Genomic DNA, 18077 nt, shown 5'->3' on the forward strand with positions numbered 1-18077 from the left:
TGCAGAACATTTCAAAGAGTCTGGAATGTGGCATTATAATCTTACTAAAAATGTACTATTTTGCTTACAGCAATACTTATATTAAATTGAGGTAACTTTCCACACAGATTCAGCTCCAACACACACATATATAAATACATTCAATGGAATGGGAAAAAAAAATCTTAAGATGACAATGGTAATTTATGACAATCTTTGTTTATTCTAAATATTTGTGAGTGTATCAGAATGTTTGCAAGTAAGCACATCAATGTCTCTTTATACATAGACATCACATTAGGAATCAGCTTTCTTACATCAAACTTACATTAGCAGATCAAAAGAACTCCCACAGCATTCTGAAACTGGTAAGCCAAGGAATCTATGTCAGTATAAACCAATTTAGAGACCTCCCTATCCACACAAAACACTCAACTTCAGGCTGTATTACAGAACTGACTTGCTCAAATGTCTCCAACTCCAAATTACTTCATCTTTCCTTCACACCCAAATATTTTTCCCCAAAAGTCTGCCGAAGGATTAATGCCATGCCCTCTGAGTATTTATCTACTTATTCCCCTTGATCCCCCTGCATCTGACTTCCCCCAAAATGCCTCTTTGCAGAGTTCCTTGTTTGTCAAGCAAACCAGTTGTGTCAGGCTTCTACAGACGGAGGTGAGGGCAAGGGAACTGCAGAACATCCACCTAAACTCACACACGGAGCAGTCTGACATGAGCTGCGTTACAAGCTCCTGAAGGGAGGCACCACAGAGAAAGCGGCACTTTGTCCTGCAGGCAGCTGCAGCAGCACTTGGGCATAACCCCGCCCAGAACAAAATTCACAGCTGTTGAGATCTCACCACGGTGCGAGAAAAACACAGCACACCAAGCGAGCATACTGAAGTACTATGCAATTTCACCACAGTAAGCTTCCAATTAATGGCCGGAATTGTGACTTAATTCTGTTCCCACACATGCTCCCCCCTCCAGTCACATTTCTCCTTCCCGATGAGGCTCCAGCGCCTCCTGCCCCGCTCTCCGGGGTTCGGTGAGCACACGGCCAGGCCCGCACGTCAGCAGCACAACCTGGCACCGGCGGACACCTCCTCCCGGACCCGCCGGGCTCTGCTCCCCCGAGCTCCTGAGGGAGCGCCGTGCCTCCTGCGGGCCGCCCAGCTCAGCACCTACATCCCAGCACTGGAAAGTTCGGGGAGAAACATCTGCGAGGGCGTTTGCAGAACTGGATATCGGGAAAAGTTTCACCCGAGGGTGGCCGAGCACTGAGCAGGCTCTCCAGGGAAGTGGTCACCACAGCAGCGACTCTGAGAGAGTTCAAGAAGCGTTTGAAGAACACGCTCAGGCACATGGGGGTGACTCTCGGGGTGTCCTGTGCACGGCCAGGACCTGGACTTTGATCCCTGTGAGTCCCTTCCGACAAGGCACTCCATGAAATGTTCCCTATTGTTCACCCTTCAAGACCTCACACACCCCGCGTCACCCGCGGACCCACGAGGCGCCCCCAGCGGCGCGGACGGGCCCGGGCACGGCCCCTCACGGCCCAGGCGCGCCCCGCCCGTCCTCCCCCGGTGCCGGACCTCAGCGCCGGGCGCGGGACGGGCCGCGCTCAGTCCGGCTGCGTCACGGTCGCCCCGCCCGCTCCGCCCGCCCGGCCCTGCCCGCACCCGCCGGCTTCCCCCGGGCCGGGCCCTGCGCTCGGCGCCGAGGGGCGGCGGGGGGCGGGTCCCCGCTCACCGCATCCCCGGCACGTCCCGCGGAGGAGCCGCCGCCGCTCCACGGGCACCGCAGCGCCGCGGCCGCTCCCCCCGCGCCGCGCAGGCGCGCGCTCGGCGGCGGCGCGCGGGGGTGACGCAAGCGCGCGGCTCGCGCCCTTGTTGCCGGGACACGGCGGACGCGGGGCCGGGAGCGGGGCCCGGGCGGCCCTGCCCTCGCCGCCGCTCTCACGGCGGGACCCGGGCGGCCCTGCCCTCGCCGCCGCTCTCACGGCGGGGCCCGGGGGGCCCTGCCCACGTCGCCGCTCTCACGGCGGGACCCGGGCGGCCCTGCCCTCGCCGCCGCTCTCACAGCCCTGAGCCTCCTTCCTTCTGTCCCGGTCCCGGCTGTAGGGCCGCTGCACCCAGGGTAGCCGGCGGTGACGTTGTCGCCTAGAGGAGCGGGCCCCGCCTGAACATGCTTAGGGTCGATTAGGTTGGGAAAGGACTGAGATCATCGAGTCCAAGCTGTGACCGAACAGCACCCTGTCACTTAGACCATGGCACTGAATGCCACGTCCAGTCGTTCCCTAAACCCCTCCAGGGACGGTGACTCCAGCACGGCCCTGGGCAGCCCATTTCAATGTCTATCAACCCTTCTGTGAAGAAACTCCTGCTACTGTCGAACCTGAACCTCCCCTGGCACAGCCTACGTCCTCTCATCCTGTCGCTGCTTTCCTGGGAGAAGAGACCGACCCTCTCCTGGTCACAGCCTCCTTTCAGGCAGTTGTAGGGAGTGATAAGGGCATCCCTGAGCCTCCCTTTCCCCAGGCTGAACACCTCCAGCTCCTTCATAATAATTTTGCTCCCGACACTTCTCCAGCTCCATTGCCCTTCTCTGGGCTCGTTCCAATCCCTCACTGTCCTTCCTAATGGATCCAGAACAAGTCACAGCACTCAGTGTGTGGCCTCACCTGTGCCCAGTGAAGGGGGACAATCCCTGCCCTGCTGGCAATACTATTATCCATTCTGACACACAGCAGAAGTGCTGTATAGAGCTGGTTTGTGTAAGAAAAACTCTGCAATAGCTGGGCTGACAAAAACAGGATCACTTTTCACCTTGCTGCACCCTCAGGAGATGCACGCTTAGTGCTGCACTGTCCTGGATTCACAGTGCCTTCACTCTTAACTATGAGCTCTATTAAATAGTGATTTAAATTATGCTTAATGGAGTCTGAGTGCCTGGCTTAGTGGGATCATCCCAGGCCACAGCTGCTGGTGCAAACCCTGGTCTGCAGGGAGGATATGGGCGGTGGATGTGAGTGGCAAGGGTCAATGCTGGCTGACCTTTTCACAAAAAAACCCAACACCCATAAACGACAACAAGCCATTGAGAAACAGATATCCTAGAACATCCTATGGGTCATGCACATCCTGATGCTGTAATATTTAATTCTACTTTTTTTTTTTTCTTAATTTTAAGAGGAGAAAAGGAGTAGTACTTCCCCTTCCTGCCTGCTTCTGTTCACACATGGACACACGTACTTCCCATGCCAAAGGCATCCCTATATTCCAAGCAGGGATTGGGCTGGACTGAAAACCTTGCTGTGTTTCCTGCAGGCCAAGCACCCCTTTTGCCTAAGGTCAGCAAACATCTGCAACCTCAGTGTGGGAATCTGAGTGGTGTTACCACCAAGTGACAAGAACAGACTGTGCTCTCCTGCTCGGTGGGATGAGTTATTAGTCCAAGGTGCTTGAGCAGCTCTGGCACATCAAAGAGCTTCAGAGCTGTTGAAAAGGTCTCATTAAAAAAAAAAAAAAAACACAACACTTGAGAAAAATCAGAAACATAATGAAGAATTTCTCTTAAGTTTCTGCTACCTCTAGTTAAGGGTTTGGTGTTTAGACACTCTTGGTCTAGCTACTTGAATAAATGTTTCCTGTTTGCCTTGTAGTAGGTGCATCCCTTGCAATTCCATTGAACAATGAGCAGGAATGTTTTGTACTTTCCAATGGCAATGTGACTGAGTTGTGCTAACTACATAGAGACAATATCAAATAGAGAACTTGTTGATTAGTACTTAGAGCTGCCTTAATTCTATACAGAATAGTGTGACAGCTCCTTTAGCCCTTGTGGTGTTGGCATAAATTGTGTAGTGAAATGGAAAGGCAGATCAAACCATGTGCATTGGTCAGGTAGCAGTAGCAAGGTCAGGATGAATGCTGAGTTTTGAAGGTGCATGATAAAATAAGACACTTAAAGATTAAGACAATATCTTATTAAAACAGAATACATGTTTTTTAGCAAGTAAACACTTCAGGGGAAAAAAGTGCCCTTATTTAGCTCTAGAACAGAAGCAACATTGTAATTATCTCTTGGCTGTAGAGAAAAGAATAGAGAAACAGGTAATTTCTAATCTCTAAAACATGGAGAAGAGAGGCAGAAGGAAGATTTTAAAATTTTCCCAAACTACCTGGAATCCACTATGTTTGCCTGTGTCCTCAGGCCCATTTGCTACTCTGCACCTTCATGACTGACTGGTGGCTGTGGCTCCTCCTGATGGCCTTACTTGTGCTGGCTACTCCTCACAGAGCACTTCATTCAGGACACAAGGTGTTACTGTGATGTTTGGCAAGGAGGGGAGTTACTTAACTGGCTGGGAAAGCTGTGTCTAGTGCTGTCCTCTGTTGCACATTTTTCTGCTAAAATTCTGCTGATGGACATGTGAAATGAGCAGTTTTTAGAGCTGCACTGAATCACTTGGAGCCATAAAATATTTCTGAACTATCAAAAAAAAAAAAAGGCAAAAAGAGAAAACAAAAAACAACCCAGGGAATCTCTTAAGTATTTATAATGTAAGTATAATGCCAGAAATACACTATAAGTCATTACTAGTGGAATGTATAAACACTGGAAATTTTAAAATTTATGTAAATGAAAAATATCCAAGTTCATAACCCAGTATCCTACACTGTTGAAAACACAATATATGTGACCAGTTCTATTGCTAGTTTGCTATTTTAAAAATTATTATTATCTAAGACTATGTTTCTCAAGCTGCCTGTTGAAGGAAGAAAACTTCCTTTGGCATAACAACTTCCTTCAAACATACAGATAAGTTATCTAAATTATTTATTCAGGAAAATATTTGATAAACTGCTAGTGTTGTTATAACAAGTAATTATTTCTGTAACATTATGGTTATATCAATTCTTTTTACCATGAGACAGTTTTCATGAGACTAAATTGTCCAGACAAACATATCCACCATGGTTTATTTTTTAGGGAGTACTGTAGACATCCCATGTCACCTGACACCTTTATTATGAAAGCCACACATAAATACACAAAAAAGATCTCCAGTATAAGTCTTGTTCAAGGATTTTTTTGTCTCCCTCTGTCAAATATCTCATGTAGAAGAATGATAATGGTTTCAATAAATAAAACAGTAACTTATGATACAATGAAGGTATCTGAGTTATCCATTGCTGTGTGTATATACACATCAGCATCTTTGTACCCTTCTTTGGGCATTTGAATGACAGTGGGTTAATCCTTTGAGTTTTTACTCCCTTGTAAACAGAACCGTTTCTTCTGTTTGTAAACAGACATTTTGTTTTAAAGCAGCATGCAGCTACTGAATGGAAATAAGCTAATCTACGTGAGGAAGAACTACAGCGCCAGTTTTTATTTTAGGCATTAAGCTAGCAGACAGCCTCCAGCCAGACATAAAAACCTTTTTGTTATATATTGATCTAAATTCCATGGAAATAGTTAATGTAGTGCATGTGGTTAGTAGCATATTCCTAATTGCTTCTTTATTAAAGATGAAAAATGAGCTGTAATATGAATTTGTAGAATTTATTTCAAGTAAATAGGATACCATGTTCTTCTGCAAGAATATTTGTTGCCAAAGATGTAATCATTAAAAAAACAAGGTTTCATATGTTAAAGATGGAGAAAATACAAGTATTTACAATCACTTATGTTTAAAAGCACTGCCAAGTTCTGTGTGCTTTATTTTATACTTCCATCAAGAACTGTACATTCTTTCCTTTAAACTTCTGCTTCTAGACACTTTACTGTGGCCTCAGGCTTAGTTTTACCATCTTCTACCTTATTTCCATTATTCTGTGTTTCCTTCTCAGGTGTTTGGTCATTGGATTTTGTCTCTTTGAGAGTGGTAGTTACAACTGTTTCTTTTTGCTGCTTCTTGTTTATAAATGGTAAGGTTTTCTTGTACCTTTAAAAAGAAAAAAAGATAGTAAAGCAAAAATATTGGGATAGTTTGGTAGTATCACTCAAACAGCTAGAATTAAATTACCATACTCAAGCAGAAGTCTCTCAGAGGATAGTGGCATGCTAGATCATTGTACTTTTTCCAGCAGTGTGCTTTCTAAAGAAATATTTTGTTTTTTTTTTTTAAAACAGACAAGGCATATTCAGGATTTGTGGTACACAATGATAAAGCTGTCTGGGCTAGGGTGTGAGAACTGCACACTTTTTAGTAACATTTAATAATGCACTGTGTTGAAGGTCTAAGTTTGACAAATGAGTTCAACAATTATTTTTTTCTGAGCAAAATCATAGTGCAATAATAAAAACTTTCACCTTGAGCGTGACATAAAAAGAAAAGAGAAGGATAAAAATGGTTTATGTGTGAACTGATGCACATTTCAGTGTTGCTATTTTAACACACTTGGAAATGTTTCACACTAGGCATGACTGACCAATTAAAAGCAGGCAATATTTTTTGTGTTCCTTTTTTATAGCAGGGAGTGGCAACAACAAACTTATCTGCATAAAAACAGGGTTTAAGATTTTTAAAATTTGTGCAGTACTATTATGTTATCATGACTACTTCTCTGTTCTTTAGTATATATTTTAAATATTCAGTGATTGCACTCTAGGAGTTAATTTGCTCCAAAAGAGAAAAAAAAAGAAAAGGCAACTTACTTTTTGATATAACAGACTGCTAGAACAACAGAGATAATGAAGAAGAAGATTGCCAGTACAAGAAGTGCAGTGGGGATACCTGGAGATAAAAGTGATACAATCACAGAGTTTTTATTTATGTACTTAAAGCTGATGTCCTGAAGGCTTAAGAACAAAAATCTGGATTCTTCTAAAACCAGCCTCATATAACAGTACATACACATGAACTGAAGAATAGAATGTTAGGAAGATCAAAAGCTGAGTTACTCCTGAGTTATTTCTTTCAGGATAGCCTAAAACTGGTGTTTAGGACATCCCTGACAGATATTTGTCTAATCTGCTCATTGGAGGGTTTTTACAACCTGCTTGGAGAACATATTCTTGTTATTAACTATCCTTACAGTTAGCATGCCTTTCCTCATGTTTGGTCTGTTTCTCCACTGCTGCATTAGGATTGCTTACTCACCTTGTATCTCAAGAACAATTAGCCTTCAAACTTTCTTGGCTTCTTTTGGTTTTAAAGAGCCTGCTGGTGAGTTTTCCATTACACTAAAAGTGTTTGCCAAGATTTTTTCTGAAATTTTTTTACCTCAAATCACATTAACCAGAAAGAACTTACACAATTTCAACATTAAAATTTATCATAAAGGATGAAATCAGGTCTTAGTTATTCTTAAAACTATTTTTAAATCCTCTGCCCTATAAGCCTTGCTCTGCAAAACCAAAACACTCCTGTTCTGCCTCCAGGTTCAGCTATATCAGAATGGATGGTGGAGCAGCAATAAAATAGCTGTGAACAGTTTGTCTACTGACTTCTACATAAATAGCTCTTTTCATTAAATATCTACCACATCCTTTACCTCCAAAAACAACAGCATCATTCTTAAAGGCCAGGTGGGGAGTGAGCTTGGGAGAGTCAGTGGAGAAGGGCTCCTCTGGCACTGGTGTGGTGGTGGGCGCCTCTGTGGGTGAGAGCGTTTCAGTCACACACACCACGCGGAATCTCTTTCTCAGGAATTGCCCTGCCTCAGTCACAGCCTCGGCAGACACTGCTGTGATGTTCTCAGTCAAATCAGAGGCTGAAGATGCAGTTACATCACTTGATGCCGTTGATAAAGCAGGTGTAGTTGGGTCTGGTTGACAGGAATTAATCCGGACATCTGCAGCAGAGAAAAGAAATGCATAAAACTTGTGTTGGATGCCAGTTTTGTACTTACAGCACACACACTTATTGAAATTGTTCCTCAGTCTTTCCCTTCTGGAAATTTTTATTTTTTTGTTCACAAAAGCTTTACCCAAACCAGGTAAATATATCTTATTTCAAGTATGTGGTTATAACCTAGATTTTACAGCTTTTATCATTACTCACATAGTTACACACTCCTTTGAGCAACCATGGTACTCATTTTATGATTCCAAACCAATGACTATATCTCTCATGAAAACTACTCAGAGTAATACTGCACTTAAAACCCAACAGTATAACTTCCCACAGAGCAGGGAGCAACTTAACTGCAGATCCAATATGCAAAAATATTTCAATTATGTTATATATATGTTCAAAATATATGCATGTACTGTTGATACTTGGAAAATTAATTTGATTTCCTGTAAAAAAATGTAGTCCATAAAAGTTCCAAATAAATCAGGCACCAGTGTGAGATAAAAAAAATGATTGTAAGTGGGGAGGAGAAAAAGATTTGATTGTAAGTGGGGAGGAGGAGATGGGAAGTAAAAAATTTCAGGTTTGAAGAAAAAGAAGTAATTTCCAGAAATTAAATAAATTAATAGAAGTGGATGTTGTCTATATAAAAATGTAGGTGCAAGTGAAGTTTTACATGGAATTGGAAGAGCTGAGCTCTGAATCAGGCTCCTGTCAAAATGTGAAAATTCTACTTTGCTAGTGAAATTCTGTATTATGTAAAGCTATAAAAATTTCACTAAAGTAACAACCAGGTTAACATAAATAACAGGGAAAAGATGTATGCGCTGTTTTCCAAGTGAATCCCCATGGGGAGCCTGATGACGCAGTCACCTTTACAGAATGAAATGCCAAAGGGCAGGGGCTTGACACTTTTTCCACTATGGTTTTTCAAGAGCTTTTGGCAAGTTTTTTTGGCACAAGAAAATTGACAAAGAAATGCCTAGAACAGGCAAAAGTTTGGAAATTAAGATAAAGGACAGCAGAATGTGAAATATACATTAAATGGTTTTCTAACCATTGAGCAAACTTAACTTTCTTCACACACTCTTACAGCATATATGTATTTATTTTCTTTTAATTAAAGCAAAACAGAGCAAATAATTTGGAGTTACTTACTGCCCCTGTAGCATTACCCAATCTACCCAACATTTGCAATGCGGAATAACACATTTCATGCAGTGAATCACCATGTGCCATAGGCCTTCTCTCTACAGCTTTATCCTCAGTCTCTTTGGAGCCTCCACTCTTCACAGGATCACAGGTCTTTACATTTTTGCATTTCCATCTTACGCCTGCTTTCCAACCCTTGTTCACACAGTGTTCCTGAAAACTTTCAGGATTTTTTACATATCCTCTTGCTCTTGTTATCTAGAACTCACTGGCAAATCTAGGAACTGATTATAAATAATAAAATGATGCTTTATTTGGGTAATTATTGGGATATTTGTTATGTAATAACCATAGCTATGAGACACATAGAAACATAATATCTCTAGTTACTTATTTTTAGTTAATACCACAGAAGCCATTAGGAAACAATATTGATCTCTTGTGCTGAGATCTAACTTATTTCAAGTTCTACTGTTGGACTTCAGTCTGTAAATAGCCAGTGAGGGGAAGGGCAGGTCTTTTCACACCTAGGGTGATGCAAATTAAAAAGAGCTGTTGGATTTTGCCAATTAGGAATCTAATTAATTTTATGGTCTCTTGGCAGTTCTGGCTTATAATTTAACTTGGCTTAATGGTTAGACCTCCCTTTATAAAAAAAAAAAAATCTAATTTTCCTGAAGTACCCCACTCTAGCCTTTTTGCAAGAGTAGACACACCACACACAGATACCCTAGTTAAAGATTCAATCACTCTCTTTTAAATTATCATGCCAAATAATCAAAACATATTAAAAGCATTGCATCAGCATTAAGTAATGCTAAAAATAACTCTTCCTCAAGAGCTTTAATGGCAGCACCACATTATTAATTGGGATTAACTGAATTCACCTTTTGCATTTCTTGGAAGCTTCTGAGCTAAGAACAGCTTAACAATATTTAAGACTGGGGAAAGGGTCAACAAATTACAGGAAATTACTCACTTTTATGATTTTTTTCATGCAGATTTAAAAAATCTAATATAACCCAAAACACACAGACAATGCCGTTGTCATGCTTACATACCTGAGGAATTGAAGCAGTAGAGATGAAATTTTGTATCCTTGCTAGCATACCATTTTACTATTCCAGTTTTTCCCTGACCACATCTCTGGTTGGATGTTATCCGAGGAATAACAGCAAATTCATCTTTCACCCATCCAAAGCTACAACAAAAAGGATCAGTGCTTTTAGTGTGAGGTTTGTCACCAGCCTCAGCTGGGTGTGAAGGTGCTCACTAAAGGTAGTGGGCCACTAACTGATGGCACATACTTGCATGTTTCAAAGCCATGTTTCAAAGCCTCTTCCACTTGTATTTTACTGGCCAGCTCTAGGTTAAATTGATTACATCCATGACTTGCTTCTGAGAAATTCACTTTCTGATCAAGATAAATTCCTATACCCTTGATCCTGCAAGGTGAATTAATGGAACCTGTAATTAAGCCATAAAATAGTCAAGGTTAGTATTTGAATATTAACATTTATTCCTCATAAAGAATTTAAGATCAAGTGAATTGAACATTTTTTAAAGTTTCTAGCTTGAGGATAGCAGAAAACTAATTTTTAGCATGAAAGACATCTTAAAAACAGAATATCTTTTTTAAACAGAGTAGTCTGAGATTTCAAGTGGTTTGACAGTCATTAGACTAGATATAGCCCTTTTGCTTTCTTTTCTTTTTAAAAATAAATTAAAGCTAGCTGTTGCACCAAGGTATTCATACTGTTATTACACCCTTGTTATTGAGATAGTAAGGTATTTAACAGAAAAGGAGATACACATGTTTTCTCATGGAATTAATATACCAATAAGAAAATAAAAAATATTTGATAATTTCTGATATTCTTTATTCCTCCTAAACTCTTTTGTCTTCTTCTCCTAGCTTTGCATGATGCTTCCATCTCCCAGCCACTGTCAAGTATTCCATTTACTGTGTTTAGCAGGGAGCAGGAAAAGAGGAGATAGGTGAATTTAACACTTTTCCAGGCAGTTTATGCAGCTTTTTTAAATAGCCACAGCTGTCACACTCTCTGTGACACCTGCACCAGCAAGTGCATAGCTCAGGTTACACCTGCTCTTCTTTCTCATCTGTGTTAAGGGCATAGGCCAAATTTCAGGATTTGGCACAAATAAGGAAAAAGTGTATTACTATTTTGCTTTCTTATTTTACTGGGAGTATTTACTGGGGAAAAAAAGATCCTTTTGGAGTCACATGCAGTAATTGCCCTGTCAAATGAAACATTTCGGCATTTCATTGCAGACATGTCAGATAACCACCAGCGACAGGTGATACTTCCTTGCTCAATATGTTTGTCAGACTGTACTCACTAGTTGTGTACACTCATGTGTATTTCATAAAATCTGTGCTTCAGAATACAGGCAGTCCATAAACTTTCAAGGCAGGATGAAGTGATGCCTCCATACCCACCCCACGACTTCTTAACAACACAAATTAAACTGAATTTTATGAATGAAAACATAGAACTGGCAGCTAAGCCACTCTTGTGATGAGAAGGGGATAAAGGTGACTAAGCTTGTATGGAGTGCTAAGAAACCACACAGGCTTTTAGCTCCTGCTCCCTCTGGATGTGGTGGGGCTGGAAATGGCTTTTGGAAAATGATGTCTCTGCTGTCCTTAAATCAGTTTAAATATTTGGAAGAGCAATCTTTGAATCAGGTGGCTCTATCTCAGCCAAGAGGGAAAGCCACTGAAGCCTTGAGGAGTCCCCTCAGACAAACTGTAGCTGCATCCAGCCCTGAGCTGAACATAAGTCAAGCCCAGACACCTTGCAGGGGGATGCAGAGAAGCCCTGGTGCTCCATGGAAGTGTGTGTGCTCTTAGCAAGGACTTCAAGTCTACCTTTTTCAGTCTATTATTTTCCTATCTTCAGATATGAGCCAACACAACTTGTAAAAAATGTAATGTTGAGAAAGGAAGCTTCTCAATGACCAACTTCACAAATTTCAAATAAAGATGAGCAGCTGACTGAAAGGAATTTAAGGAAATCTTAGAAAATTACCTAAATACTTGTGAACTGCTACACTCATTAGTCATCCAGTTACAGGACAAATATTGTCACATGTGCATTGCAGGATAGCTACACTGCATAATACAGAAATTCAGTGCCAGAAACTTAGGTTGCAAATTGTAAGAAAAGTGACTCTAGGTTATGGACCAAAGTTGTGTCTTAAAATTTGCTAGGCCTTTTAAAACAAAACAGTGATTTATTGATACATTTTATAAAAGTTATGAATTTCCCACTGTGAGGAAGGAATCCAAAAAGAGAACAGTAACCTCTTCAAGTCTCTACATAGCTCATTAAATCACCTCTGAACTCTGTTCTGAAGATGACTGAGTTATACAGGAGGCAGACTAATCCTTTAGAAGTACATTATCCTTTTTGGTCCATGAGCTGCACATAGCTGTACTTTAAGCTCTGCTCTATTTAGGTAATCTAGTACTGGCACATTCTGCTCCGTATTTTGGTCTTGGGTTAAAAATTTGCTTTACTGAAATAAGTGAGAAGACCTAGACAGAAGAACATCACAGCAAGACAAAGTTACCATAGAACTGGAAGAAAATTGTTCAGTTTTTGTAAGCTGTGGATGTTGGCCTTGATGTGCATTAGATCTCTTTTGGGTTTTTTTTGGGGGGGGAGCTGTTGTTTTTCTCTTTGCCTTGTGTCTAACCTTCACTCTGATTTATTAGAGTTCCCTTTGGCTGCTGGTGTCAGGGAACAGCAAGCATGAGGCTGCTCCACAAGGAAGAGGACAATGAGTACAGCGTGACAGGCACAGTCCCACAGCACCTCAGCAGCACCACAGTGGGGATGGTGGCAGGTTTCATTGCCACTCAGAGAGCAAGACAACGAGTCAGACACCCAGAAAGTCCCTTTGAGAACAGCAGGAGATGGCTCTACACATGCCTGAAAGTCTGTCTTGGAGACAAGGTTACCTACAGCCTAAATCCAGAGTGCCTGTGTGAAGCCCAGACAACAAATCACTACAGGAGGGGACAGGACATGCCACAAAACAGCTCCAAGACAGCTGGAGATCAGCCCTGAGCTCAGCTGGAGCCATGAGGGTGCATGAGAAAGTGTCCCATGGAAAGGCACTTCCTCAAGCTCGCCCTTTCCCCGGTGGAAATTGTACAGTGTTGGTTTTGCTGGAGGACACTACTGTTGTTAGGTACTCCAGTCCTGTGGAATTTCAACAGGACTTGAGTATCTAATTCACTCAGTCCAGAAGTCTTTCAGTAGGTGAAAAAAATCAATTGTCTGCAATAACTGTATATGTTCATTAACATAAATAGAACAAGCATTAAGTCCTTGAAAACCAGCAAAGCATCTGGAGGCATTTGGTGTGCTTTGACCTTCTGCAGATATCCCAGCAGCTACTGCAGGAAGGATGGATTCTGTCAAGTTAATAATGGAATTTGAACTGTAATTAAGCCATAAATGTTTTGCTCTGGTATTTAAAATGATACAAAATGAAGTTACATTTCAACAGATCTGAGCTTAATCCTAAATGCCATACCAGATCTTTGAAATAAGCAGTTTTGTAGCATTTAGATTCAAAGGCTTCAGCATTTTCAACAATGGAACTAGATCAACAGTGAAAGTTTCCCTATATCCCAGTTTTTGTTGCACTGTATTCTCAAAACCCTGTGGCTTTCTCTGCCAGAAACACATTTACACACACTCATTCTCCACATTTTTTTGGTAAATCCATCTACTTTTTTCAAGACTTTAAAAAGTGGAACTTTACATACCTGTTACAAAGTAATTTTGAGCCAGGAATGTCATAACCCAGATGAAAGACACTGCTGATGTAACTCCAAGATAATTTGCCATTGCCACCAGCTTGGAAAACTCAGAAAAGTAGGAAATTCAAGGTAGTTTGTCTCCTGTGCTGAGGCAAGTTAAGGTATTGGATGCTGTCAGATGATGAGATGACTTCTGGAAAGCAACTCCAGCTGTCAGTGCAGTGCTTCATAGAAAGAATGGCAGAGGCAGCGTGGTGGCTGTCCCACTGCAGGGCGAGGTCACGGAGCGGAAATCCCTCATCACCCTTTCCACCAGCTTTCATGTGGGATTGCTGGAAAATGTCACTGCTGCTGATTCACAAGCACAGCTGAGGAAGGGAGATAAGGCTGTTACACTGCTAAGTCAGTAAACACTTCGAAAGAAGGTTTTCTTTTGCTGTTTTTTCCTGTTTTACTGATGAACAGATCATTATTCAGTTTGTCTATTCATCTGGTAAATAAAACAAATCTTCTATCGTATCACAATATGCCACACAACATTTTTCTTTTTTATTGGAACTGGACGGGCATCCATTCCCCATTGTCCTATTTGCCTTGATGGAGTTTTACTTTTTTTTCCTTAGAGTTCCAAAGCAAAAGTAGTTCCCATAACACAGAGGTAATATGAAACTTATTTTTTAAGAGATTTGCAGATACACTACTGTAAATGGGATTCCTTGAGACCATAGGTACAGAGGTTGCAGCCACTTCAAATCACTGCTGCCTTCTGTGACATTCCAACAAACAGTGATTCCCCTGGATTGATTCAAATCACAGATGGTCCTCACAGCTATAATTTTAAAAGTTTCAAGAAGTCTTAGATTTTTTTTCCAGAGGTTCCAATAAACACAGAGCAGGAATGGAGTTCACAGTATGGGCTAATTCCTTCCTTTAGTGTCAGTCATGTCTGCTGTATCTACGTTATTCCTGACAGATGTTTGTCTAACCTGCTCTCAAAGATTTCCAGTGGCACATTCCTAACATTTCCTCTAATGCTCTTGTTCAGTGCTTCACTGTTCTTTACGGTTCAAAGGTGTTCCCTACACTAACTTGACTTAGCTATTCCCTGGTACAAGCCTATCACTTATTTCCTGCTGGAAATGGACATGGAAGATACTTTACTCCCTTATGTTTTGCAACTATTTTATGTTTCTAAAGAGTTATGCCTCTGTTCCCAGTTTTCCTTCAGCTAAGAAACCCCTGCTGCCTCACTCCCTTGCTCCATGTGACACCTTGCCAATGTCAAGACTAATAAATAAATTGCTTTATACCTGCTTTACAGTTCAGAATGGTGTCAGTCTTTTTATTTTTGCAGCAGTATGGTCTTCTTACATCATGTTTAGCTTGTGATTCAGCAAACATTTAGATGTCCAGTGTCTCCAGGCTGCTTTCAGAGTCCTATAAACACAAGTGTAACAGTGTAAAGCTACCTCTTTAAGCTGTGGTTTGCATTTAGAAAGTCCCCAGTCAATATAAAGGGTATTAACTTTTAATGGGGCACAAGCACATCTCCTGCAGCAGCATGTAACAGGGTTATTAGGTGGTGCTCTGTAACACAGACAGGGCCTGAAGAGAATGCTGGGGGTCAGTGAGATCATGTCTCCATTAGCAATGATGGAATGAAAATTAGGTTGTGTTTGGGCTGTGGTTTGGAACTGAATTTGGTAAAACTCAATGAGATCTTTAGACAAAGTTCTAGCTCCAATTTCTGTTTCCCTCCCTTATTGTGCTGTACTCACCTGCTTCTACAAAGCCATGGCAAAGTCAGATACTGTTATCAGACTTAGCTCCCGCTTGAAGAAGGCTGTAAGAGGATTCACTGGCATTTACAAGGTAGAAGCAGAAACTAATTATTAGTTATTCTGTAGGTCTCAAGGACTACATACTGTGGTTGTAAAATACTGAGAACATTAAATGAAATCTTTCCATTGAAAAAACTTACTTTGATCTGCTAAGTATTTCCTACCATGAAAATTAATAAATAGCTGTGTTTCTGGCATTTTAAAATTGCATGCTACTTGTCCTGCCAGATCGTAACATTTTGTACCATGGCTAAGTTCCCTTAGTCAAACTCTTGATGTTTAATAGGATTTTTAGCTGTAAAAATGAGATAAACATCTTTCAACACCAAACAATACAAGCTCCTTCACAAGGTCTTCCAGATTAGGAGAGGGAGAACAGAATTTTAGAATGACAAAGCAAGACTGAAATAACTTTGGTTTTTGTGTGTTTCTTCCTTTTTATAGTTCAGCTGCTCCAAAACTGTGTGGAAGATCACTTATCTGGACTGTAACAGTACAAAAGGTCTTTAACCTTTTGGTGTGTCTTCTTCATAATCAGTGTGGTAAAAAAAGCAGATCTATGCTGAATGATTAATTAGTCTTTGACTGAAATAGTTATTGTAACCTATATGAAAAATTCCCGACCTTTTATATCAGCATGTTTTAAAATGCTGATGAGGATTGCTAACAACTTTTGATAAGGCAGAACACATATAACTGTTCTCTACAATAATTTCAAAAGGAACCTTGAAATCTGAACAACAGTAGAGGAAACAAAAAAGTTGTTCATGTAGAAAATTCAAATATCAGGGTCTGTCCATGGAAACAGTAATTCTTTTCCAGGTGTTGATGTCCCAGAGTTTGTCCCTGGGGGGACCATCAGAGATTCAGAACTTTAGGACTGACTCCTACCCACTGTCAGGGAAGTCTGCTCCCCACTAGACTTCCCAGACCTCCCAAGTCCACGAAGCAAATAAAGACTCCTGACCTTACACTCAGAATCCCTGGGTTACAATTTCCCTTGTGGCTCCCATGTTCAGCCTCCTCTGGGACATGTGGCCTCCCCCGAAGCAGGAGTTAAACTCTCCCCAGGATATTTCAGCTTCCTCTCTCAGCTGGTTCTAGGGCATGGCAGGGATGATGATGATCCTGCTTCCAAACACTTTCTCCATTGACACAGGAGTTTGTTCTCCTCTTCTGTACCATTTTCCTGAAGAACTGGAAGACTAAGAGCAAGATCCTCCAAGCATGTAACAGTGTAGACAAGGCAGGACTTATTTCATGAGGACACAGCCATCAATATGCAGACACAGCACCCCAAATCTTTAAGGTAAAAACACTGAGGACTTTGAAACCATAATTTTATTTCAAAACTCAAGTATGTGATACTATACAGTACAATACCAGCACACTTGTGCAAAATCTTACAATATTACAAATTTAAATATGATACACAAAAATAGTGCCCTTTTGAAATTCCTTTTGCTAGAAACATTTGTGCTGTGCAGGAGAAACCATAAATGTGTCTTGTTAAAGCATAAAAATAAATATTGCACCTCAAGAAAACTATTTCAGTGTTAATAGCATAAATAATAGGTCTGTTTCTTGTTATCTGATGTGATCTTTGAACACAGAAGAGGCTGTTTGGCTTTTTTTTCCAACTAAAGCAAACTAATATCCAACAGATAAAATTATAGCTAGAATAGTTTTTGAGTTTAATCTAGTTTCCTATTAAACAAAAGGTGTTTAATTAAATAACTGAAAAATACAAGCATAGCTATTTAGTGTGCTGTTAGTCATTGTGGTTTGTTATTTTTAGTGGACAGTTTGCTCAAAGTAGTTATAAAAAGAACTTTTTTTTTTAAGTAAACTTTATCTTCATTTTTTCACCCCCATTAAAATCCCTTGCCTCTTTCAGTTCATTTGTGGCTAAATTATACTTACCTCAGACATGCAAGTAGTTCAGCTCAAATCAATACAACTACTTATGGGAATTGTCCCTTTGCACTGATTCCACAAAAAGCTAGTGGGCTGAATTTTAAGAGAGGATGGAGACCTCATTCACCCACTGACCAAAAAGACCTTTTCATATGCTTAGCAGTAAGCAATTAGAGAGTTCTGTTGATATCAACAACTTTCCATGTGTATTTAAAATAAGTTATTGGACTCACAACAGTGCAGAAGTAAATAAAAACAAATTAATTCAATTACAGGCACTGAATTATTTTTCTTCAGGGCAGCCCAACATTTCCACAATCACATAAATATGTGCCATAATTTTTGGCATAGAAAAATCTAAATATTTAGGAGAAATTACTTTCAATTTTATTGCCTTATTAAGATACCAATGTTATTTGTAAAGAATCATAAGTTAAAGAAGTTGATTTTAGTACAGTATTCAAGAAACAACTGACAAGTTTCTTCAAATACTCAAAGTACATGAAAGGTCACAGTAGTTCTTCATAGTCAGAAATTCTAACTAAACCAGATTCCAAGTAATTTGCAAGAAACCTTCTCCTTA

General features: G+C 40.8%; 1 protein-coding gene across 1 annotated transcript; it reads right to left on the reverse strand.

The window, feature by feature from the left end:
* Positions 1 to 4501: 4501 nt before the first annotated feature.
* On the reverse strand, positions 4502 to 18054 carry LYVE1 (lymphatic vessel endothelial hyaluronan receptor 1). The gene is made up of 7 exons (XM_005494571.3): positions 15047 to 18054; positions 13743 to 14104; positions 10246 to 10405; positions 10000 to 10139; positions 7485 to 7784; positions 6646 to 6724; positions 4502 to 5932 (listed from the first exon to the last, which is right to left on the reverse strand). The coding sequence occupies exons 2-7, from the start codon at positions 13822 to 13824 to the stop codon at positions 5746 to 5748; spliced, it is 948 nt and encodes a 315-aa protein (XP_005494628.1). The 5' UTR covers positions 13825 to 14104; positions 15047 to 18054; the 3' UTR covers positions 4502 to 5745.
* Positions 18055 to 18077: the final 23 nt, after the last annotated feature.

The sequence above is a fragment of the Zonotrichia albicollis genome, chromosome 6, assembly GCF_047830755.1.
Source record: "Zonotrichia albicollis isolate bZonAlb1 chromosome 6, bZonAlb1.hap1, whole genome shotgun sequence".
Taxonomy (NCBI): Eukaryota; Metazoa; Chordata; class Aves; order Passeriformes; family Passerellidae; genus Zonotrichia; species Zonotrichia albicollis.